The sequence below is a fragment of the Penicillium cinerascens genome (genome assembly GCF_028974065.1).
Source record: "Penicillium cinerascens strain IBT 15544 chromosome Unknown contig_6_segment0_segment0, whole genome shotgun sequence".
Lineage (NCBI taxonomy): Eukaryota > Fungi > Ascomycota > Eurotiomycetes > Eurotiales > Aspergillaceae > Penicillium > Penicillium cinerascens.
Window position 1 is genome coordinate 631338 of NW_026695295.1, and position 23408 is coordinate 654745.

Consider the following 23408-nt stretch of genomic DNA (forward strand, 5'->3'; position numbering starts at 1 on the left):
AACATCCAACATCCCTGGGACGACGGCGCGAACCCAAGGATCTCACTCGGCACAGCCCCGCTTGGCACCGTGGATGTGAACTCGGACGCGACAACCTTAATTCGGCCTTCCATTCACATCTCGACTTGCAGTCAGGCAGAATCGACACTCTTCCAGACACGATGGCGCACCACAGTGACACGCCGCCGCCGAGCTACGAGGCATCGCAATCATCTTCGCGCTTCCCTGTCGACGCACAGCAGCAACGGCAGGATGATCTGCCACCGTATCACAACTGGCAGGAAGCCGTGCCGGATACATCGACCTTCCCTCCGCCGCCCATCTCGGGCTACTATTGTTCAGGAGCAGGGAATGCATCCAGTGATGACGCACAGCGGGCTCACGACTTCTGCGACAATACACCGCTCTGGATCCCCGAGAGGCCCTCGCCGGCGGTTTATAGCTCTGTCTGCGAGTATGACATACGACCTGTGCAGCAGAGTGAGTTCGTCGGAGAGCTTGCTCCATCGGCCCGTGGCCGATGGCAGGGAAGAACAGTCGACCGGAATGGAGACTGCGTGGCCTTGACACATCTGCCTCTTTATTTCGCCGCCGAGGACTCGCCCTTCATCAGGGAAAAACGTAAGATGATCTATTTTGAAGTGAAACTGCTAGGCCTGCGTGCTGGTCCTGGGAATGACTCCAGCGGGTTCTCCATCGGCTTCGCAGCGGGGCCATATCCCTCTTGGCGATCCCCTGGTTGGGAAAGGGGCAGCTTAGGAGTCTTTTCCGATGACGGATGTCGGTTTGTAAATGACTCGTGGGGCGGTCGTGATTTCACAGCCCCAATCCATGCGGGCGAGACCGTCGGGTTGGGTATGTTCTTCACGCTTCCTGAGAACCCGCTCGCCATGGCGGATGCGCTGTTCGAGGGCCGCAAGAAGTGCAAAGTGGAGGTCTTTTTTACCCGCAACGGGCAGCGGGCAGGAGGGTGGAGCCTGCATGAAGAGACGGATGAGGAATCCGGTGGGATCGAAGGCTTGGAGGGTGACTTTGACCTGTATGGGGCCATCGGGCTTTTTGGCGGTGTCGATTTCGAGTCCTACTTTGACCCTGCAGCTTGGCTATGGAGAGCCGAATAGATCCGTATCCCATGCAGGTCTACCGTTGATGCCAAGTCTAGTAAGAGACCACGAGAGGCCGTAGGGCTGAGATTGGCTTTTGGTTACGGGCGTTGCTGCGATTGCTTCTTTTGCTGTTCCTACGATGAATAAGACATTTCTACCATACGCTAAAGCATTTCGGTTCAATGGCCGTCTTGAGAGAACGGGTGGTATCAAGTACCCTTGACCGACGCTGCTGTTATATCGGGGGCGGCATATTGGGCACAGGGGTACGTACATCGTTGCATCGCCTATTTCGATGGCCTGCCGAGGATCAAACTACGCACATGCAGGCGCCTGCACGGGTCTCACTTCATCGTGCATGGTTCTAGAAAGGCAGCGGCCACACACCTTCCAAGATTCGGCCTGGTAGATGCGCGCATTAGCGGCTCGGGGGAAGCACCTGCTGCAGTTCCGTCATGCAATACAGTTGTTGGCATGGGCGATGAGCAGGGGCATTCCTTTGGCCGCCAGGGCGGATGCCCCCGTTAATCAAAGGTGCATGAAAAGCCGAAAGAAACTTGACGTCACGGAAGCTGACCCCCTGTCCCGTTTCGGCGTCCATCGTAAAGATTCGGGATGATCGGCTCAAATGGAACTATGCGACAATTGCGAGGTCGTGTTTGCCTTGTGAATACGAGGCATTGTTGACGAGGCTACGGCTACAAAGTCTGGTAGCGAAGGCCATGGGGGCAGTTCCACACTCGACTCGGGTCATGATATTGAATTCACATTCTCAAAGCAGCCTCATGCTTCGCGTCCCATTCTATCGGATAGCGGCCTGTGCATAGAGCTGGATGTTATTCCCGGAAACGCAATGGCCGCATATCCAATGTCGGAGATGCGCACTGACGAAAGCAGTATCTGGTCTCGCCGAGGACAGGGGGTTTCGGTGATCGTGAGCTGACTCTACATGCGACCTACGGATGCAATTTTTAAAGAACGAGTGTGATGATAGTCAATAGATCTCGCAATTGAGGTATTCTCCTTCTACTCTGCACATAAATGAAAGACGAGGCAATTGAAGCGGAAGAAGGGGAATGCCTTTCCAGTCCTGCGTTACCACGCGAGACTTAGGAACTGATTGCGCAATAGGATCATCAAGTGATCTCTTCTCGTTAGTTTGAGGATTCGTGTCCACATTTACCAGTCGCTGATGTGAGGTGGAAAAGTACGTCCATGAGTCGTAGTCCAACGTTCTCGGTGTGGATCTCCCCGTATCTGAATTACCCGGAGAAGTGATTTAGTCCTTTTGAGAACGCCAGTGGGGACTGAGTTCGGTGATTAACCCGGGACTATCCTGAGACGGTTGCAGTAGAATGCAGCCGAGCTGCAGCTAAGGGAAGGGAATATTGGACCAGGGTGCAATAGTCAAAGAAACCCCCGAGGGCCACGGTCGCATCGGACTGTACACGGAATAAGTCCTGAGCCTCCGGAGAACGGATGGGATCTCGCACGGGACAGTGCGCGGATGGGGCCTCTGCAGCTGTTGCAGGTGGAGGACGGCCGTTGCCACCAGATCTTGCACCAAAACAATCCCGTGCATCAATTTGTAATTATGGATGCTGACACGCCCACGACCACGTCGACCATGGTATTGTGGACTGGTGGACCCGAGAGGGGTGGAGTTGCAGGGCAAGGAACGGAGTCCATGGAGAGAGTTTGGGGGGAAAAGCAGACCGAGCACGGTTCAAGTCCTCTCTACGATCCACCGTTACGCTCGCGCTTGTAATGTACTACTCCCAGCCCCACCGGCCGATCTGAATGGCGTTCCTGTGTTCTGGCTTCTCCAGCCGCTTCCCATCCCAGAAAAGGAAACAGGAAGAAATGAGTTCGGAGAGGGGGCGTCTGCAAATGGACGTGCTGCGAGGTTACGGGGGCGCCATTCGCCGTGCGATACTGGCCGACCCTGGCTAATCGGCTCGTCAGCGCCAAAAGTGCTCATCTGGGACGAGAGGGGAAAGCCCGTCTGATCGACCTCCAAGCTGCATGTCATCGCTCTTTTCCGTTGGCCCGCGTCCTGTCAACCCTGGATGGTGATATAATGTGTGCATTCCGTCTGCATGTTGCCCCTCTCCCACTGTCGACCATTGTTTCATCCAGGCTTGCCCCCTTGGTTTCCGTCTGTTCGAAGACAAAGACTGGGTACTACTTCTCAGGACGGGCCCGGTCGCTCCCGGGATTTGAGTGGGCTCGGAGCTATAAAGGTGGAGCTCTGGGCAAAGACTGGACCGGGGAGTCCGTGCAGCCGAGATACGCGTTTGTTTCACTCAGAACATGATGTGCACGGGCGAATCGGCCCTTTCGTGGTTCGATTCGGCCGAGCATCGAACTGCAGAACCCGTCGAGTGGCCAAAAATGGAACGGAAAACATCTCCACTCCAGGATATGCACGTCTCGTAGCCGTGTGAGGTACTGTACATGGGGATTATTACCAGCGAGAGAGGGGGCCCGTTGCGTCCGTTGCGTCCGTTGCGTCCGTTGCCACTTGGAGAATGCAACGGCCTGTGCTGCACGGTCTTAGCGAAACGGTGCAAAGTGACAAAGGTACCAGATTGCGTGGACCGCGTTGGATGTTCGGGCAACTTGGCGCCTTTTCGTGTACAGTACGGGCTGTGCATGTCTGATCTCTGCAATATACTTTCAGCCGATCGACCTCGACCGCATGGTTGATAAATGATCTTCCGTATTGGGCCTGCTGCAGACTGCCGGGGCCCCGCTAAGGCTGGCGGATTCCGGTGTCAGCACGGGGCTCTCTGCTCGAATTAGACGCCAAAGACGGGCGCGAAGCGGTTGTGAGCCAGAAAGGAAGGAGTCTAGTAGTTTCCGGCGTCGAGGAGCCTCTGGGAAGAGGGGGGGAACGCGGTACCAATTAGTTCCTTTCGGGGTGTTCGGGGTGGCCGGGGTGTCCGGGAGCTATAGAGCGTATTACGGAGTAGGTTGTTCAGCATAAAGTGTATTATAGCGGACCCTTTCCATTTACCTTTCTGGTAGCCCGTGGTCAGCATAGCAAAGCTAGTATCGCATAGAAACTCCCACGGGCACGGGCCGAGAAAACAATTCCATAGTCCGCACCGAAATGCTTTCTTTACCCGCCACCCACCTGGGACGCGTTAAACCTTTTGGGGGAAACTATTCGGACGCGAGCACATGCTGATTCTGTTTGCCTGCTGATGCTTTTTCCAGAGCTCAAAACTGAGTGGCCCCAAGTGTCACTTTACAAGTTTCCCACTTTGCCTCTCGGGTGGAGTACGGAACACTGTATGTAATTTTTTCCTTTGCCTTCATCTCGGCCCCACTCAAGCTTCGAAACGCACCAAAGGCCCCCAAGACAAGACTTAGTTCACGGTTTTAGTTACACGGCGTGTGGCGATCGCCGCTAGGATTCCCGTTTCATTCATCACGGTCTTTTTAAGCGTCGCACCCCGGTTGCTCTAACTCTCTCCGACTCTCCGAGTGGGTTTCGATCGCGGCCTTCTGTCTTCCTTCGCTGCACGTTAAATTTAAGGAACCCGTCTTGTACCACAGGGCGTGCGAATCACGGTCGATCGATATCCAGTGATTGGCAACCCGGGGCTGAAAAAGTTACGGGGAGGGGGATGTTCATTGCGCTAGCCAGTGACGAGCCCATCGCGGCGCTAGCCATTTGTCCACGACGGTCTGGGTTTGTCGATGATCTGGGTTCTTCCACAAATCACTTCGGTCCGATACGGGCTCCATTTTTTTGGTTCTTTACTAATTCTCCCCGAGTATGGTAATCCTAGAGTGAAGAGCTAACTGGTGAAGATTCGGGGCTGAACGCAAAGCTACATACAGCTAGACAATCCAAATCAACAATCAGTGTGGATCACCGGCTAACCGACCGTGCAGCTGCAAAAAAAAAAGTTTCCCGGCTATGGGCTGGGCACCAATGAAGGAGCAGTGACTCCGTCCGAGTGCAACCGCTCTAGCAAGGTGGGGGGACCATCTAAAGAGGAATCTCGCGTGCATCACCGGAGAAGTTCTCCTCGGTCCCCATTTGTTAACACCTTCATTTCCACCTTTCTGCCGCTCTGCATGCCACGGCGGAACTAAAGTGACTCTAGTCGATCGCGATTTCGTACCTGCGACTGGAAGAACGACCCGTCAGAGCCAATGACTTCGAGCTGGTTGCCTGGGAATGGATTCCATCATGAGATGCGTGGTATAAACCTATCGGGGTAGGAGAATGTTGTATGGACGTCTTGAAACGGCGAGGAATGGACACGCGCCACTGGCCCCAGCTGATCTCCTGATACTTTTTTGCATCCACGGATCCATGGATCGCAGCGCGTCCGTGGCCGGGTTGCCTATATATATAGATAGGGATGACGGTACGTACATGTTTTCGCACCCGTAGGAGGGTAAGCTTTTGCCTGGAATGGCGCATGATGCGCACAAACCGGAGCTGGAGCGAGGTGAGAAAGGCAAAAGAGCATGAACCCCTCGTAATGTACAATCCGGTTACATTACCGAATGTACCTTACCCGGTGTCTCCACTCCATGTCACTTTGCCTGCATGGGCCGCCGCCAATCCCTCTCCACTCTCGAATGCCTCCATCTAGATCCAGGGTCTCTGACGCACGAGGCAAAACTACACCTGCAGCACACTCAAAACGACAACGGGACTGGGGCACCTATTTTAAATTATTTATTTTCGTTGGCGTGGTACTTTTTTATTATTATTATTATTTTCCTGGCTCAATTGTTCGCGGATTAGTATCAGGATTGTCATCGGTAGGCATGTGCTCTCCTACAAATTAATCTCCTTCCACTCCCTCCAAGTACCTATTCTTCCTCTTTTTTGTTTTCGCTTTCCCTCCCCTTTCCCCTTTCCTACTTTGGGCTGGTTGAGGAAGCTGTGTCTTCCCCGACATTCGTTTGCTTCCTGGCTCTTTACTACCAGCCCACTCTCATCGGCATCGCCGATTGACTTTAGTCACCCCCCCGTTTCAGCTCGTGGAGGTATATAGTCTATGTCCTATATGGAACACGGGAGGCTCTTCGCTAACGTTTCGTTGTCAAATTACAGATTGACTAGGAAACCTCCCGGGATTGGTAACCAGAGAAATCAATCCCGAAAATGGCTTTTCCTTTCCTGCGAGCTTTCGTCGCGCTATTGTCAGTTTCCCCGCCGGGTGATGCCATTCCCCTAACCGTACACGAACCACTAACTCTCCAGTAGCTGCTATCGCTACTTCCGCCTCGTCGTGAACTTGATCTCCTTCTGGTCATTCCGGCCGATCCCGCCCCCGGAAACCCCGAAGCTGACCAGTCAAGATGTCACGGTAATCATTCCTACGCTGGAGGGATGTGGCGAGGAATTGGTCGAGACGATTCGATCCATCCTGGAGAACCAACCCTACGAGATCCTTCTGGTGACTATCGAGGCCAATCGGAAGAGGGCCGAGAGGATGTTGAGTGCGATGCCGGCGTCCAAATCGAGAATTCGTCTGTTCACGGTCACGCATCCCAATAAGCGGCGCCAGATGACCAGAGCCATTCCGGAAGTACGAACCGCCATTACCATTCTTGCCGACGACGACGTGAGCTGGCCGTCTACCGTCCTGCCGTGGATTCTGGCCCCATTCGAGAAGGACGACCGTTACGGAGGCGTGGTGACTTGCCAGCGACTGCGTCGCGCTGTCGCACCGACCCTCTCGCAGCGCATCTGGGGATACCTGGGCGCTCTTTACCTTGAGCGACGTAACTTTGACTGCGGGGCTACGACCAATCTGGACGGCGGCTTGCCATGCATGTCCGGCCGTACGGTGGCTTATCGGACCAAGATTCTCCAGGACGAGGGCTTTACCTACGCGTTCACTAACGAGGAATGGTGGTGGGGGAAATATCAACTAAATGCAGACGACGACAACTTCATCACTCGCTGGATGGTCTCGCATGGCTGGGAGACTTATATGCAGTACCACCCCGAGGCGGAGGTGCTCACCACTCTGGAGGACAATCCCCGATTCCTGAAGCAATGCGCCCGCTGGTCTCGAAGCAACTGGCGGAGTAATCTCACCAGCATGTTCCACGAGAAGCACATCTGGTAGTAAGTGAAACCCTTTCCTTTTCCCCTGTTGGGCCAGCTCGTTCCTCCCCCCCCCCCCCCGATCGGTTCCCACTTGCCCCCCGAATCTCCTAAGGCCGACTAGCCGTCCTCCCCGAGCAAGACCAGACATGAAAAGTCCTGTTGGTCCGCTGGAAAAAGCAGAGCCCGATCGGACATCTCGTGCAACCGGAGAGCCTGTGGGTGATTTCCAACTCGGGAAGGGAAGAGCGCTGCATTATGCACGAAAGTTGCCTCTTTTTTTTCAGCCGCAGCTAACCCTTGTCTTTTCTTCCCTGTGCCAGTCGTCAACCTTGGAGCGCCTATGCCGTACACTTGACTACTTTGTCGCCTCCCGCCCTCTTGGGGGATCTGCTGTTGGTCTGGCTATGCCACAAGGCGACCGTCTCGTGGGGTGATGCCCTGCACGACCGCGCCATGACTTCGCTGTATCTGTGGATATTCAGCAGCAAGTGGATCAAGTTACTGGGTCACTACATCCGCTATCCGGTCGACGTCTTCCTCATGCCCGTGTCTATTCTATTCGGATATTTCCACGGTGCAATCAAGATGTACGCGGTGATGACACTGAATGTGGTAAGTTGTATCGTATTTTTTCGCCATTTCGCGCCATTTTTTTTTATTTATTATTTATTTTTCCATTTTCGCCCATTTTCACTGGTCTGGCAGGGGGTGGGCTGGCGAAACGTCGCTCGCCCCTCCCTTCCCCTATGACACGCTAGTATCACGACGCTTTGATCACGACTCCTCCTTCCTGCATCTTATCCACTGTACTTCCCGCCCGAGCCATTTTTGTGACGCGTCGCTTTGATTCGCCTGATATTATTTCCGATTCCCTCTTTCATTTTGATATGCGTCTCCTCTTCCTGGATCTTCCCTTGGCTGACCGGTTTTGTTCCTAGACTACTTGGGGTAGTCGTGACGGCGCCGATGATTATGATGCGGAGCGTATGAAGAAACTCACCGATGCCGATCGCAGAAAGCAGCCCTACTACCCCAGCTACCTCACCAAGTAGAATTCTACTTGTGGGATCTTTTACCGGAGACGATACCTGTTCCCTTCGCAGATAATAACATGTGCTCTGCGATGGCGGGGATCACAGACCACAGGTCTCCGAATCGGGGATTTGGAGAGTTTGGACTGGACGAGCGGTGCTGGTGATCACTCCAGCGTCCTTTTCCCTTTTACGATGAAATGCCGTGACGACCATATTTTCGACCCATGTTCGACTTGAAGTGTTGCTTTGTGTTTCGGTCCCGCTTCTAGATGCGTCCAGCGCTTGATTTGATTCTATGCGTTTTCTTTTTTTGCCCGTGGCTCGAAATTACAAGTTTCGAGCCACCTTCCATGGCATGGATCGAGGGGAGTCCTATGTTTCAGGCCGGCTTTGCAGCATCCCAACAGCTGCAAAGACGAAGACCCAGTTTCCCCTCGTACCGGCCGTGAGATTCGACGGAACTGATGCGTGGTACCACATCGGCGGTGCCGGCATCTTCTATCTCCCATCTTCAATTTTCCTCTTCTCTGCCACATGATTGGTTTTTCAAAAATGGGTGGCCAACCTCGAGCTTTGAAGGTTTCTTCATTTTTTTTCTTGTGTAAATTACAAAAGCATGGGCGGATTTCGTCGTTTTGCTCTTGATTTTTTCGCGCTTTGCATCTCGATGTGCTCCTCAGCTGGCTTGATTCCCCCTTCTGGTGCTATCATTTCGATGTTTGTTCGTTTCTCTGGGCTCTAGATGCAACATGGAGGTTATCTTTGACCGTTTCCTTTTCTCTCGAATTATGTTGATAATTCCTAATCAGCTGGAACATGCATAATGGTCATTTCATTCCCGCATAGGAAGCAGGCTTCAGCTCGAGACCGAATTGGGATCATCGTACATAAACATCCAGACATTAGCGTTCAGCCCTGATGCAATAGTGCAGTAGCCTTATCCCCCCTCCGAAACCTGAGCAAGTGGTTACAGCCCGGTCAAACTCAAAGAACCATTGCGTCAATTTGGCGATCAGGTGCCGCTGAAGGTGCTACGGAGAATCCAAGGGTAAGCGAAGCGCGGGCCAGGAGATCCTGTGAGTGGCGATCGGGCCGAGACTTCGAAAAGTTCCGCGTCCTCCGCAACAACCTCCAACCTCGAATCTGTGCAGCGTTAGATATGGCTGGCCTTCCTCGAGCTGCATTTCCCTCGCAGCTTCTCGCCCTCGCACGACACAATGCACCCTTGTGTCGCCGCTTTCACTCCTCGCCCTTGAGGGCCGCCGTCGCACACCCCGTCACTGCCCATGGCCCCCCACCCAAACCTCCTGCGCCATCGCCGGATTTCAAGAAGAATGCCGAGCAGGTGAAAGAGGCTGAATCTGCACCAGCAAGTGAAACACAATCACAACCCACGAGGGCTTCCGTGTCACTGAAGAAGCGGTTCTGGAAGAATGTTCACGTCCATGGGAAGCCCGGTAAGTGTTGAGCTGTCAATATGCATCACTAATTACGAACTGGCTATCTAAGACCGTGGACTGACTTTTAATTTGGTTTACAGGCGAGTACCAAGTACTGCTGGACAAGCGACCCGTGAGAACGCCCACCAAGGAAATCCTCACCATCCCCGCTACGAAGCCTCACCTAGCGTACGCCATCGCTCTGGAATGGGATGTGATGACCTCTGCGCAACAGGCCCTGAAGAGCCATCTGATTCCCCTGACCTCCCTTTCGGCGCGCGCGGCAGATATCTTTCGGGAGGATGCTCAGGGCGATAGCACTACCCGCGAACAGATCATCACGACTGCCATGCGTTATTTGGACACCGATACTCTCCTCTGCTGGGAGCCAGAGCGGACGAATCATGTACTAGACCGCAAGGTTGGCGAGGAGAAGACCGAGAGTCTTCGAGAAATTCAGATGAGGATTGCCAAGGATATCATGAGCTTCCTGTCTACCAAGGTCTGGCCCGGTCTTGAGATCGTGCCGATTCTTGACACGGAGAGCATTCTGCCTTTGTCCCAACCGCAGGCGACCAAGGACAGCATCCGCACTTGGGTCTCGGAACTGGATCCTCACGACCTGGCCGGTCTGGAGCGAGGCATTCTGGCCTCCAAGAGTCTCCTGGTCGCGGTGCGCCTACTGGTCGAGTGGAGTGAAAACTTCCGTCATCTTCAAAATCACGAGACCAAAAAGTTTGGTCTTGAAGATGCCGCCGAGGCCTCGAGTTTGGAGGTGAAGTGGCAGACGGACATGTGGGGCGAGGTAGAGGATACTCACGATGTTGACAAGGAGGACCTGAAGCGGCAGCTAGGAAGTGTTGTCATTCTGGTCAGCGGAGAGACTCGCTAGAGTTGGAGTTGACCATTGTACTATAGAAACTGTATACCATCAATATTAGAGTCCTGTATACACGAGCGGAGCCGAGTAAACTGTCAGCCAGTTGCCAAGGCGGAGTAGTGATCGGCGCTGCTTTTGCCCCCCTCCCCCCCCGAACAACGCGGCCATTACGCTTTCCCTCAAGACCTCGCACATTGATGCCTTTGCAATAGCACTCGAGTACAATGTCCGACAGACCTGAAGGGTACGTTATCCCCACTGTGCATGGACCCATGGTTCATGAGCCGCGGCGGTCGGTGATGACAGCACGCCCTCCGTTGGGACGAGTTGACTGGGTGCTGGCCCTGTCCTGATTTACATGACCAGCCAACCTGGGAATAGCTAGGAGATTTACCTGTGACTAACATGCCCCTCTCTCGCAGGCACAAGCGCTCTCGGAGTGCGCTAGCGCTTTCCCTCCTGTATCGCGATAAATCCAAAGGCGAGGACAAGGAGGACGACAACACCTCAGTCGCCTCCGCCTCCACGAATGGCTCCTCTTTGACACATACTCGCAGCTTCAGTCGCAGTCGTCGCAAGCAAAATCAGGACTTGAATCCTACCTCAGTCCCCGAAAATCCCCTCGAGCAGGTTGCTACCTATCAAAGCTACCAGGGCGCGGACACGATGGCGCAGGAGCCATCGGTGCCTCAGACGGAAGGGGGGAGCCTGTCCCTCGACCAGTCGGTGCGGACGTTCCGCTTGTTTGAGATCCTGCGCAGTGGTGATACCACCGCCATTGCCAAGGCTATCAAGGAATCCGGGGATACTCAAGTGGCGAACAGCTTGTATGGGACCACAATCCTCCATCTGGCTCTCCAGTGTGCAGAGCCCCAGGTGGTGGAATTCGTGCTGTCGTCGAGCGAGGAGTTGGATATCAACGCGCGGGACCGCGAGGGGAACACCCCGCTTCATCTCGCTGCTCAGCTTGGACGTACCTCCTTGGTTCGGGAACTGCTGAACCGGCCCTCAGTCAATGATGCCGTGGTTAACTACAGGGGTCAAACGGCTCTCGACCTCGCCCGTACGCCAGAGATCTTCCAGCAACTCCACCTAGCCCGGTCCCTCTTCATTGACGGTAAGACTCAGGAGATACAAGCCCTGATCGCGAAAAGGCAATATGATGAACTGGAGAAGCTGCTGGAAGAGCCTCGCGCGGAAGGCATATTGGACGTCAACAACCTGGACTTGGTCACCGAGCGAACGACCTTGCAGTCTGGCGGCACTCTGCTGCATGAAGGTGCTCGGAATAAAGATGTACAACTCATTGAGATCCTTCTGACACATGGTGCGGACCCTTTCCGACGTGATAAGAAAGGAAAGCTGCCCCAGGATGTTACCAAAGACGACAAGACTCGGGCGATGTTGAAGAAGTCCCCGGCCGCCGCGGTTGCTCAGCGAGGTATCCAGGAGAAGGCTATCCTCGGAAACAGTAATGCTCAGGGCCTGTCGGGTCGGGTGTCCATTGGCGAGGCACCTCTGGCTGGTAAAGATGCCCGGGAGATGCGTGGCTATCTCAAGAAATGGACCAACTACACAACCGGCTACAAGTTGCGCTGGTTTGTTCTCGAGGACGGTGTTCTGAGTTACTACAAGCACCAGGGTAAGTTGTGTTTTAAAGGGACTTGTTTGGGCGCTGGTCTCGTTATGTCGACTTGATCTAATTCTTTCATGCAGACGATGCCGGTTCCGCTTGTCGTGGAGCAATCAACATGAAGATTGCCAGACTAAGCATGGATGCTCAAGATAAAACTCGGTTCGAAATCCACGGCAAATCATCGGTGAAGTACCACCTGAAGGCAAACCATGTTGTGGAGGCCAAACGTTGGTTCTGGTCTCTGAACAACGCGATTCAGTGGGCTAAGGACGAGGCCAAGGAGGAAGAGCGCCAACGTTCACAAAATGCAGAGGTTCTTCGCCAGGCCAAGATGGACCAGTCAAGTGTGAGCGGAACACCCTCCGAGTCTGGAGTGAGTCACAAGCCCAGCACCAAGGGTCTTGCGCCTCCCTCTCTCGGAGTGCCTGGCAGCAGCAGTAGCGTTAGGCTCAGCACACACACCTCCCGAACCACGCTTGAGGTCACCCCCGAGGATGAAGCAGGCTCGGCTTATGAATCGCTCGATGCTCCTAACGAGGTGAACAGATCGATCAGCCATGTCACCTCTGGGCCTGAAATGGATGATGATGACGATGACTTTGGCGACTACGCTTCCAGCCGTGAGATGCCTACCGAGGACAAGGATGCTCTCAACATCACCGCACAGTCCGCGAAACTCCAACTGGATCTTCTGGCGAATGTGTCTGCTTCTGTACAGGCAGAAAGGTCTAGGAACCCGGATATGACTATTGCGGATCCAGCACTTGAGCAAGCCCTTGGTGCCTATGAGGGTGCCGTCAGTAGCCTCAAGGGCTTGGTTCAAAACCTTCTCAAAATTTCACGAGACCGCGATTCCTATTGGCAATACCGGCTGAACCGAGAGGAACATCTTCGTCGGATGTGGGAAGAGAGCATGGCGCGCGTCGCCCAAGAGCACGAGGATCTCCAGTCCAAGATGGGCGAGTCCGAGGAAAAGCGGAAACGTACTAAGCGGGCTCTAAAGGAGGCTCTGGAGAATGCTACCGGTAGTAGCCGCGAAATCAGCGGTCCAAGCTCTCGCATGCCGGCCGAAGACCAAGACACCGCGGAGGGCCAGACCGAGGCCTCGGAAGCTGACCAGGAAGGAGAGCAGCCAAGCGAGGCAGCGCGGCCTATTCTCCCTCGCAATAGGTCCGGGAAGTCCACATATTCTCAGATCAGCGGCCTTTACGACTCGGAGTCGGACGGTGACGAATTCTTTGACGCCATCGATGCCGGGGAAATCGAGGTGGAGGATGTCACCAAGGTTGAGCCTAAAGAACCGGAAAAACCGGAAGATGAAAGTTGTCAGGCTCGTAATGATAAGGTGGCTGTGATCAAGCCCTCTTTCAAGGGTTATGAGGAGCCCGTACGAACGAGGTTGAAGATGGACAATGATAATAGGCCCAAGATCTCTCTGTGGGTAAGTAATTTTTCCCCCTTTATTTACTTTGGTCCGACACTTACTCACTGACCTTCTTTTTAGGGTATTCTGAAATCCATGATTGGCAAGGATATGACCAAGATGACCCTTCCCGTCTCTTTTAACGAGCCGACCTCGTTGCTTCAGCGAGTCGCCGAAGACTTGGAGTACACTGACCTTCTTGATATCGCTGCTGACCGAACCGACTCAATGGAGCGTCTGGTTTATGTGGCCTCGTATGCCGCAAGTGAATATGCTTCGACGATCGGCCGTGTTGCTAAGCCATTCAATCCCCTGCTTGGTGAAACTTTCGAGTACGTGCGGCCAGACAAGGGCTACCGATTCTTCGTGGAACAAGTCAGTCATCACCCGCCGATTGGCGCTGCGTGGGCCGAGTCACCCAAGTGGGATTACTGGGGCGAATCCTCCCTCAAATCCAAGTTCTACGGCAAGTCCTTCGATATCAACCTTCTCGGCACGTGGTTCCTGAAGCTGCGTCCAGTCACCGGTGGGGAGGAGCTGTACACCTGGAAGAAGGTCACATCCTCCGTTATTGGCATCATCACTGGCAATCCCACCGTGGACAACTACGGTCTGATGGAGATCAAGAACTGGACCACTGGAGAGGTCTGTTACCTCGACTTCAAGCCGCGCGGGTGGAAAGCGTCGTCGGCCTACCAGGTCAGCGGTAAGGTGGTCGACCAGGACGGCTCCCCCAAGTGGAGTATCGGCGGGCGTTGGAATGACAAGATCTATGCCCGCCACACCCCCGGCTTCGAGGCTCCGGTGTCCGGTCAGGATCCAGAGTCGGCCAAGACACTCTTGGTGTGGCAGGCCCATCCTCGTCCCACCGGCGTGCCTTTCAACCTTACTCCCTTCGTCATTACTTTGAACGCCCTTCCTGAAGGTCTGAAGGATTGGTTGCCTCCGACTGACACGAGACTGCGTCCCGACCAGAGGGCTATGGAGGATGGCGAGTACGACATTGCTGCTAATGAGAAGCACCGGGTCGAAGAGAAGCAGCGTTCTAAGCGCCGGGAGCGTGAAACCAATGGCGATGTCTACAAACCGCAGTGGTTCATACGTGCCACTTGTCCCACCACCGGCGAGGATTACTGGGCTCACAATGGCAGATACTGGGCCAGCAGAGAGGCGCAGGACTGGAGCCTTTCGGAAGATATCTTCTAAGAGTAGGAAGTGGCTTGATTTTGAGATGTTCGGCCCCAAGCATGGGGAATTTTTGAATTGTAACTTTGCTTGTACAAGACACTGCAGTGCTCAGAAATACACGGTAAAGGATGAGCACTTGTTGATATTCAATGTGTATTCTCAGCGGACCTTTTTATCCGACGTACACAAGCGTGAAGATTGGCCGCTAGGAAATAATGTTGAGAGTTCTTTCCATGACTGATTTTGAATGGCTCTTCAACTGCGTTGGACTAGCATTCTCGTATTCACAAGACCGCCTATGTCGTTCTTTCTTAGTGGCCGCTATCAACGCTGATGAAGTCTGCAGTGAAATCGAATCCATGTAGCTCCACAGTCACGTGCACGGATACTTGAAGGAAAATCGACCGACCGAGGACTCTCCATCTCACACCACCACGAACTCACATAATGGCAGGAGGATACACCTGTGTCCAGTGCCTGCATGTGCTCCGACAGGGGGTCCGGGTTTCCGGTACTCCAGGTCGCCTGCAGAGCCTGGTCAATTCGCGACGGAAGTGCGCTGTGTCTCCGTCGTGGATCCGCAGCTTTGGCTCGGAGCGCAACAATCGCTCTGTGGGAGGAACTACAACCGAGCAGGGGAAGAATGCCTCTGGAAAAACTCCTGCTAAATCATCGCCTGCGCCGTTTGCGCAGCGAGCGGCCTCCACGTCAGCCGGTCCCTCCGTCGATACGCGAGCTCTGTTGAAACCCAACAACCTGTTTCACTCCTTCTCGAACTCCCCCTCGCCTGCGATCCGCCAACGTGCCGCATTCATTAAGCAGAATGCTTTCTGTCCTCACCCAAGCCACCAGCAGACCCGCGCCCCCGTCTCGCCGCACGACCCGGAAGCGAGAAAGACATCCGACGAGACCAGTCAGCCGCCGGCCCATTCGCACTTCGAATGCCCCGACTGTGGTGTTCCTGTCTACTGCTCTGAAGGCCATTGGATGGACGACTTCGAGGCTCACCTCGAGGTCTGCGAGACCATGCGCCAGATCAACGAGGATGACCATGATCTCCACTCCGGCCGCTTCTTCCCTGAATTCTCCTACCCGGGCGTGCAGGATGACAACTTTGTGATTAACATGACCAATTGGGATACCTACATGTATACTCGCGAGTTTGATGCTATCAACTCTGACCGTTCCATGCGCCAGGTCACCCGCATGCTCACCTACCCGCAGACCATTGCGAGTGTCTTGCATGAGTTGAGCCCTTACAGTGTGCGTGGAAATAACCGCTTGACAGCTGAGGGATTGAAGAGCATGACCGGTATGTTGAACCAATTGATATCCTCCTCGCGGTTACACGTGAGATTAACTAATATTTTTTTTCTCTTTTCTACATAGCCCTTCGATACTCCCTACACCCGCCCAAGACCGGTGAAGATATCGATATCAAAGGCCTGCGTCTGAAGGCTCCTCCAGTCCGGATTTTCATTCTGGGCGCGCGGGCCGAGTCCTCACTGCCCCGTGAGGTCTGGATGCAGCTCTCCTACATGTTCCCACAATCTCTTATTCACGTCATCTTCATCGGCCCTGAAAGCATGGCCAATCGGGATTCCGAGTTCCCGCTGCCCCAGCGCACCCCCGAGAACCCATTCGGCGGGATCGTCGAGGACCGCCTGGGTGGCCAGATGAAGATTACCACCTACGTCGACTACTTCCACACCATGTACAAGGCCCAGTACTTCCAGCCCTTTGACCCTTACCTGGACTGCTTCATGCTCTTCCACCCGGGTCTGGGCCACCCTGCCAGCTCGCACGAGTGGGCTGAGACTCTTCCCCAGCTCCTGGAGACCAAGGTCCCCGTTCTGTGCACCGGATACACTCAGTGGGATATGGAGCGCGATATCAACTGGGTTCATGACAAGTGTGCAGGGGAGTTTGATATTCTTCTCGAGCCTGGGGAGAACATCTTCCGCAGTCTGCGCTGGGACTTGAACGACCTGGACCCTCATGATGTTTCGTGTGGAAACTGGGGTTTGTGGGCGTTCCGCGGCAAGAGGTATGTCTTTGCTCGACCTTTCTCAAATGCAAGTTTGGCCTGGTTGCTAACATTCGCAGATACGAGGCCACATTTAAGGCGGAGTAGGTGCGGCCACCACTTCCTGTATGATATAGTTTTTTGCTGGGCTCCGGTTTTTGTTGGGATCCATGTAGTAGATAGGCCATGTTTAGTCCTCTCCTCTGAAATTATTGAACCATTGAACTCCGAACGGTAGAAGATTCTCTGACCCATTTGAAGGATTGAGAAGGCTTGTCCGTCACGAAAGTAGAAGGTGATCTACGAGTCTCCAACTATGTCCACTACGCGTACTTGTACAGACTATCACATCACGGAGCAGCAATCAGTTCAAATGTTGCAACAAAGTACAGCAAGTCCTACAAGCGCTCATCAAAACAAAGATGACATCCAAGCCCGAGCATAAGATGCGCGCATCCACGTCGGTATTAGTTCAGTTAATTCCAGGATCAACCAAAGAAGTAAACACAAAATTAGAAGACAAAAATCTCAGATGTCGTAAAACGGGTTGAGAGAGAAGGGAAGAGAAAAGGGTATAGGCATCAAGAAGGTCGGAGAACACATCACAACAACCATGATCGTCGGAGGGGTATTGAAAAAAGGTATATCGAAAGAATATATAAGAAGAGAAACAAGCGGCCCTGGGGTTCAATATGAGAGAAATTGAATGTGGTAACCATCGGTCAAGATGGTTAGGTTTGACAGCACCGGGGCTGACTGGGGGATCCTCAGGATCCTTGCGCATACTGTTTGCGCGAACTAGTCGATGGCCTCATTCTTGATTATTTAAATCAGGATGAAACCAGCAACAGCCATGGCACCAGCCGCCACGACACCGGGGAATTGGAGCGAAGCGGCACCGTTGGCCCGGGTAGACGAAGCCGAAGCAGGGGCAGCGGTGTGGGTGGAGGACTCAACCACGAGGGGAGTGCTGGTGGTCTTTTCCAGAGAGGTGGAAGAGCTGGGAGTGACGCTGAAGGTCGCGCTCGAGTAGGGAGTGCTGGTGCGCATGGGAGTCGAAGTCGACGAGGACGAAGGAGTCGGAGTCGGAGTCGGGGTCGAGGTCGGGGGGTGTAGCCAGAGGGCACCAGAGTCAGAGTCTTGGTGATGGGCGCAGCCTCAGCAGCAAACGCGACGGGGGCCAGGGCGGCCGCGAGGAAAAGGAAAGCCTTGGTGAAGTGCATGTTGACGGTGTTTCGCGTTTGTAGATGGGTTTGTTTATTCGAGATTGACGAGGGTCTGGTAAGATCCGCAAGGGTAAAGAATGAATGGAGCTGGTAGAAAAGAACGCGACAGCCCGTGTCAGGGATCAAACGAATGGCACTGAAATCAGTGAAGGAGGGAAGATCTGAGGGAAATGAAGAGCGACATTAAGGGAGGCCGCTTATCCATTTGGGGACTAGCGGGGTCGGACTACGTAACCGCGCGACGGGCGGAATGCGATGCTCCACCGAGTGAACCATGACTTTACACATTGAGATAGAGATTAAGCAATTTTATTACCAGCCTGAAGGGTATCTAGAAATCACAAACAGCCACCCAGTCGTCGCCGAACTCTTCAAATAAGCAAGTGCAAGTCGTATATCCGTACAGCTCGTATCAATATCAATATCAATGCCGTCTCGAGGGACGGGAGCAACCCATAATCACGAGAACAGGGCAAAGGATCATTCAGATCATTTAAAATATCCACACGGCGGTAGTTACCAGGGCTGCAGTAACCCAGTATCCGCTGGCGTGCAGCAAAGTCTGCGCAGAGGCCGATGCTCCCGATGAGGAACCGTCCGCAGCGGTGGTGCCGTTGGCCAGCGTACCGTTGATATAGATCTTCTCGGTGCCGTTGACATCGACCACGTGGGTATTAGTGGTGTTTCTGGGCTGGGTGCCATTGAAAAGGTCTTCGTAGTAGGTGCTGTTGTTGTTGTCATCACAGCCACACTCTTGATACTCCTGGCACACGCAAACCACGGGCATTGATTCATTGCGGTGGTTTTGCTCGTCCTCGTAGTAATAAGGGTGATGGTACGGATAGGCATAGGCACCGTATAGCCAGATGCCGGGGAAGAAGGCCAGCGCCGCGACTGGCAAGAGGAACGGCGTGATCCCTAGAGGAGACCTCGAGCCAGCGGTGTAGGGTGTACGTGCGCCACCGGCATAGTATCTGTCATGCGTCTTAGTCTTTGACGACTGCTCGTGACCGTAGGAGGAACTTGAATCATACCTTCCACCGCCGTAAGAGGCCTGCGTGCCAGATCCTCTGCTTGTTGAGCCTCCCCGGTTGCTCGTCGAAGCGGAGGAGCCACCGCGACTGCCACTCGAGCTATCGCCGCTACTTCCACCTCGGCTCGAGCCTCCCGAGCTCGAGCTCGAGCTCCCGGAACCGGAACTGGAACTGCCACTACGGCCTCCACTTGATCCTCCGGAGCTGCTGGAACGCCCTCCTCCTCCTCCACCTCCGCGTCGCTTCTCCAAGTCCAGGAATTCACCGTAGACAGGCGCGTCATCTCGCTCGACGAGTGCGGATGATTCGGAGGGGATGGTGAGGGAAGAGACCCCCGTGGAACCGAGTAGGAGTAGTAATGTCGCCCAGGTCAACTTCATGATGTGAATGAGAGAAGACCAAAAAAAGACAATGCGAGGAAAAAGCAAAGACGGGGGTGGAAAGCGATCAAATAAAAAGCTTTACCCTTTGCGCCTCCCGCGAGGCTGAGTTCCGCCCTGAATCCAGAGCGGAGCGCACAGCCTCCTTTTCAGGGCCCCAGCGATCCGAGTACGAAATACGTCATGGTATATGTATGATGTGACGCTGCGGACGTGGGGACGTGGGGACCCGTACGATCGAACCACTTACATTATGCAAGATGCAATGCAAGATGCAAGATGCTTGAAGATACAGGGTCTGGGGAATGAGGTTAAAGATGCCAAGTAGCTAAGCCGTGTGCACGAGGCAGTGTGCAGTCTCGTATCTTCGACTCATCGAACAAGTCCATCGATACTCAGCCCCCAAATCATAGTCCATACATTCGCATTGCCTTCGTTGACAAAGCCTCACCACCCGCGAGTTTATTTGTGCTTTCATGGCACGGCCACACGCCAACGTAGGGACCGAAGAAAGAGAGCCGGTGGGCCTAAACACCCTCTCTTATTCATTCAATATCTCTTCCTACGCAACTCTTTGTTTTTGTTTTTGTTTTTGGTATTCATTTGCTTTGATTTTACACGGAATCTTTCGAGTGTCTCGTGAAAAATGTCAGATTGGTAATATATCTACCGTTTCTTCAAAGTACGATATCTCGTTGGCCCCCCTGCAGTACTGCTGGGAGACAACCGTGTAGCCGAGCGTTATGGAAATGACTTCGAACAATGTAGCTACGGTCTGTAGGATCCCAGGGGAATACGCATCGTACATAGTGCAGAGGGGCATTTGCAACAAAGAGTTCGGTTGATCGTCGGCGGTCGGAGGTCGGAGACTGGCCCGAGTACCTTTGGCGCTACTCGGTCTTCTCTCTCTTCTCCCGCATTCCATCGTTCACCTCTGCGCGCCATGGTGCGCCCGCGGGGTCTTTCTAACACGTCCGACGTTTCCTCGGTTCCTGACCAGGATCAGGTCTGCTCCTCTTCTATCCCCGGTGGACCCCGCGCCTTGTTAACTCGTTCTTAGGAGCTGGGGAGCATGTACGATTACTTGGCCAAAGTCATTCTTCTAGGCCCCAGTGGCGCCGGCAAGTAAGTCGTACATGCTTTTGATCACTTGGAGAGTCTCGTGGCTGACGCTCCTTGTCGTAAACAGGTCCTGCGTGCTACACCGATTCGTGAAGAACGAGTGTACGACCACACCCCCCGCCCAGTTGTTCACGGTCGTTAACTTTTGCCAGGGCGAGTACTGTCCTCACAGACAATCGGGGTCGAGTTCGCCTCGCGCATCGTCAAGCTAGGTACCGGCTCAAGGCGAAGACGCATCAAGTTGCAGCTCTGGGACACTGCGGGTACCGAGCGATTCCGATCCGTTTCCCGCTCCTACTATCGTGGAGCCGCCGGCGCCATTCTCATCTACGATGTCTCCTCCTATTCTTCCTTCGCCGCCCTTCCTACCTTCCTCATGGACGCACGAGCGCTGGCCTCGCCCAACCTGACGGTTCTCTTGGCTGGGAACAAAGCCGACTTGGCTGATGCGACAGCTTCCGACCCGGACGATGCGGGACGGCCTCCACCGACTCCGTCGAGTACATCGAGCAGACAGTCCTCTCTCCCCTTTGATGCCACCGGCTCGGTGCGCTCAGCCAACTACTTGGGCTCCGGAACCAGGATGACCGCTACCTTTGCCGAGGGTCGAGAGGTCAGCCGAGAGGATACGTCTCGCTGGGCGGCGCAATCGAATATCCCAGTGGCCGTGGAAGTCTCGGCACTCACCGGTGAAGGGGTGGAAGAGGTTTTCCAACGGTTGGCCCGCATCATCTTGACTAAAATCGAGCTCGGTGAGATCGACCCCGACGACCCGCAGAGCGGCATCCAGTACGGCGATGGCGGTCTCTATGGCCACGGAACGAGCGACGCCTCGAGCATCAGAAGCAGAGCCACGCTGGATGACAATGCGCTGCCCCTTCACCGCACCTCGCGACGACATGGTAGGCCTGGACAAGGCTGGAAGGGTGGCATGAGGGAATGGGAAGACGTGTTTCGCCTGGGTGGCTCTCAATCTCGGAGGAACCGGGGTTGTTGCTAAATGCTGCGCTGGTCTTTTCTTTCACTTTTTTTTTTTTTCCCCCTTTCGTTCAATGCTTTGCACGATACCCCCTTCTGACATTCGTTTTTACCCCCATAATTGTTCTACAGATACTCCTTATTTGCATCTCTCTCGGGCAGGATTCCCCTGTGAGGGAAATCAAACCACGTTACTTGAAATCTTTCGAGGTTCAAAAGGGCACAATCAATCGGACATATTCTCTTTTGAACTCCATTTCTCATTCGAAAAAGCACCTCGCGAACACCACCCATCATTTTCATCAGACATTAACCTGGGCTTTACGCGTCGATGCCCGCAATCAGCGTCTTGATGCCCTTTCCAGCCTTGACTTCCTTGAACGCCTGTTCCGCCTCCTCGAACTTGACGGTGCCGGTGATGAGCCGCTTGACATCCACCTTTCCGGTCGAGACCAGCTGGACCGCCAACTTGTAGTCTCCGCTGCCGTAGCGGAAGCTGCCCTTGATGTTCAGCTCCTTAGAGCAAGCTGCCATGATGGGGAAGTTCATCTCGCTGCGGCCCATGCCACCCTGCACGTACGTACCGCCGTTACGGAGGACGTGAATACCCGTGTGGACGGAGGGCTCGGCACCCGAAGCGTCAATGGCAACATCGGCGCCGCCGCCCAAGTCATTCTCTCGCTTCAATCGCTCGGCATTCTCCGTCGCCGGCGCCTTGCTGGGCATAAAGGTGGAGGTCACTGCATAGTCCTTGGCAAAGTCCAGGCGAGGCTTCTGGATGTCCACCGCGATCACCTTAGAGGCGCCAAAAGCGGTTGCTACCGCACAGCACAGAAGGCCCACGGGTCCGGCACCAAAGACGACGACCGACTGGCCGGGGCTGACCTGTGCCTGTCGCACGATGTGAACGGCCACACTGAGGGGCTCCATCAGGGCACCCTCCTGCAGCGAGAGATGCTCGGGGAGCTTGTAGCAGAAGTCCTCCGGGAGGACATAGTATTTGGCCAGGGTACCGTCGTAGGGCGGGGTTGCGGCAAACTCCATGTTCTCGCACAGGTTGTACTTGCCACCCTTGCAGGGCTCGCATCGACGGCATGCGATGCCGGGCTCCATGGCGACTCGGTCGCCCACCTTCAACGAGGTGACGGCCGATCCGACCTTGCTGATAACGCCCGCCGACTCGTGTCCCAGCACCATGGGGTCCTTGACAACAAATGAACCGATCGAACCGTGTTCCCAGTAGTGTACCTGTCACAAGCGTTTCGGTCAGCTTCCCTTCGGTCGCCCGCATTGGGCCGGGCAACCTACATCACTACCGCAGATTCCCGTGTACTTGACATTAATGATCACATCGTGAGCGTTCTTCAGCTCGGGAATTGGGCGATCTTCGAACTTGACCTGGTGGATGCCCTCTAGGACAAAGGAAAGGTTCTACATCCCGCTACGTTAGCAAACAGTCTCCCGGGGTCTATACAACGGACCTCAACCTACCTGAGCCGTTGCGGTAGCCATGTTGGATAATGTGAAAGAGCTTGAGAAAGAGAAAGATCAAAGAGAAGAGGGATGGAAGGGGCTTTAGATAAAAGGCCGGCAAAATGTGTGTAATGAACCGAGCTGAGCTCCCCGCAGTTCTGTGACCACGTTCGGGCGACTTTCCCTCGGTGGATCCAATTCGGATTTTAACCGCGGGGGACTTTTACCCGATTTTTGCCTATGTATGTCACCGCGACGCCACGCTTGTCCGGCTGCCCTCTGGCTGTGTTCCAGGGGAGGGTTCCACGTGGATCGTGATGAAAATTCTAGAATTGAGCCTGGTATGCTATGTATGCTGCGCCCCTATGCCAT

At 54.3% G+C, this 23408-nt stretch overlaps 9 protein-coding genes across 9 annotated transcripts; 6 read left to right on the top strand and 3 right to left on the bottom strand.

Moving 5' to 3' along the window:
• Positions 1–161: 161 nt before the first annotated feature.
• On the top strand, positions 162–1121 carry N7498_006236 (SSH4 family protein; the record flags this gene model as incomplete). The annotated part of the gene is made up of 1 exon (XM_058453298.1): positions 162–1121. One exon carries the CDS (start codon positions 162–164, stop codon positions 1119–1121), a length of 960 nt encoding a protein of 319 aa, XP_058307489.1.
• Positions 1122–6243: 5122 nt separating this feature from the next.
• On the top strand, positions 6244–8249 carry N7498_006237 (glycosyltransferase family 2 protein; the record flags this gene model as incomplete). The annotated part of the gene is made up of 4 exons (XM_058453299.1): positions 6244–6281; positions 6346–7215; positions 7518–7809; positions 8136–8249. The coding sequence occupies 4 exons, from the start codon at positions 6244–6246 to the stop codon at positions 8247–8249; spliced, it is 1314 nt and encodes a 437-aa protein (XP_058307490.1).
• Positions 8250–9390: 1141 nt separating this feature from the next.
• N7498_006238 (ATP synthase complex assembly protein ATP12) lies at positions 9391–10562 on the top strand (the record flags this gene model as incomplete). Its single annotated transcript, XM_058453300.1, has 2 exons — positions 9391–9688; positions 9772–10562. 2 exons carry the CDS (start codon positions 9391–9393, stop codon positions 10560–10562), a joined length of 1089 nt encoding a protein of 362 aa, XP_058307491.1.
• Positions 10563–10774: 212 nt separating this feature from the next.
• On the top strand, positions 10775–14815 carry N7498_006239 (OSBP family protein; the record flags this gene model as incomplete). Its single annotated transcript, XM_058453301.1, has 4 exons — positions 10775–10794; positions 10973–12192; positions 12267–13627; positions 13691–14815. The coding sequence occupies 4 exons, from the start codon at positions 10775–10777 to the stop codon at positions 14813–14815; spliced, it is 3726 nt and encodes a 1241-aa protein (XP_058307492.1).
• A 429-nt stretch (positions 14816–15244) lies between these two features.
• On the top strand, positions 15245–16931 carry N7498_006240 (putative mRNA processing protein (Mss51); the record flags this gene model as incomplete). The annotated part of the gene is made up of 3 exons (XM_058453302.1): positions 15245–16109; positions 16187–16844; positions 16904–16931. 3 exons carry the CDS (start codon positions 15245–15247, stop codon positions 16929–16931), a joined length of 1551 nt encoding a protein of 516 aa, XP_058307493.1.
• A 717-nt stretch (positions 16932–17648) lies between these two features.
• Positions 17649–17873, bottom strand: N7498_006241 (putative extracellular serine-rich protein; the record flags this gene model as incomplete). Its single annotated transcript, XM_058453303.1, has 1 exon — positions 17649–17873. The coding sequence occupies one exon, from the start codon at positions 17871–17873 to the stop codon at positions 17649–17651; it is 225 nt and encodes a 74-aa protein (XP_058307494.1).
• A 669-nt stretch (positions 17874–18542) lies between these two features.
• On the bottom strand, positions 18543–19463 carry N7498_006242 (uncharacterized protein; the record flags this gene model as incomplete). Its single annotated transcript, XM_058453304.1, has 2 exons — positions 18543–19023; positions 19084–19463. The coding sequence occupies 2 exons, from the start codon at positions 19461–19463 to the stop codon at positions 18543–18545; spliced, it is 861 nt and encodes a 286-aa protein (XP_058307495.1).
• Positions 19464–20385: 922 nt separating this feature from the next.
• On the top strand, positions 20386–21589 carry N7498_006243 (putative Ras family GTPase (Rab4b)). The gene is made up of 4 exons (XM_058453305.1): positions 20386–20469; positions 20524–20588; positions 20653–20687; positions 20738–21589. The coding sequence occupies exons 1-4, from the start codon at positions 20407–20409 to the stop codon at positions 21583–21585; spliced, it is 1011 nt and encodes a 336-aa protein (XP_058307496.1). The 5' UTR covers positions 20386–20406; the 3' UTR covers positions 21586–21589.
• Positions 21590–21884: 295 nt separating this feature from the next.
• On the bottom strand, positions 21885–23266 carry N7498_006244 (NAD(P)-dependent alcohol dehydrogenase; the record flags this gene model as incomplete). The annotated part of the gene is made up of 3 exons (XM_058453306.1): positions 23055–23266; positions 22872–22994; positions 21885–22811 (listed from the first exon to the last, which is right to left on the bottom strand). The coding sequence occupies exons 1-3, from the start codon at positions 23073–23075 to the stop codon at positions 21885–21887; spliced, it is 1071 nt and encodes a 356-aa protein (XP_058307497.1). The 5' UTR covers positions 23076–23266.
• Positions 23267–23408: the final 142 nt, after the last annotated feature.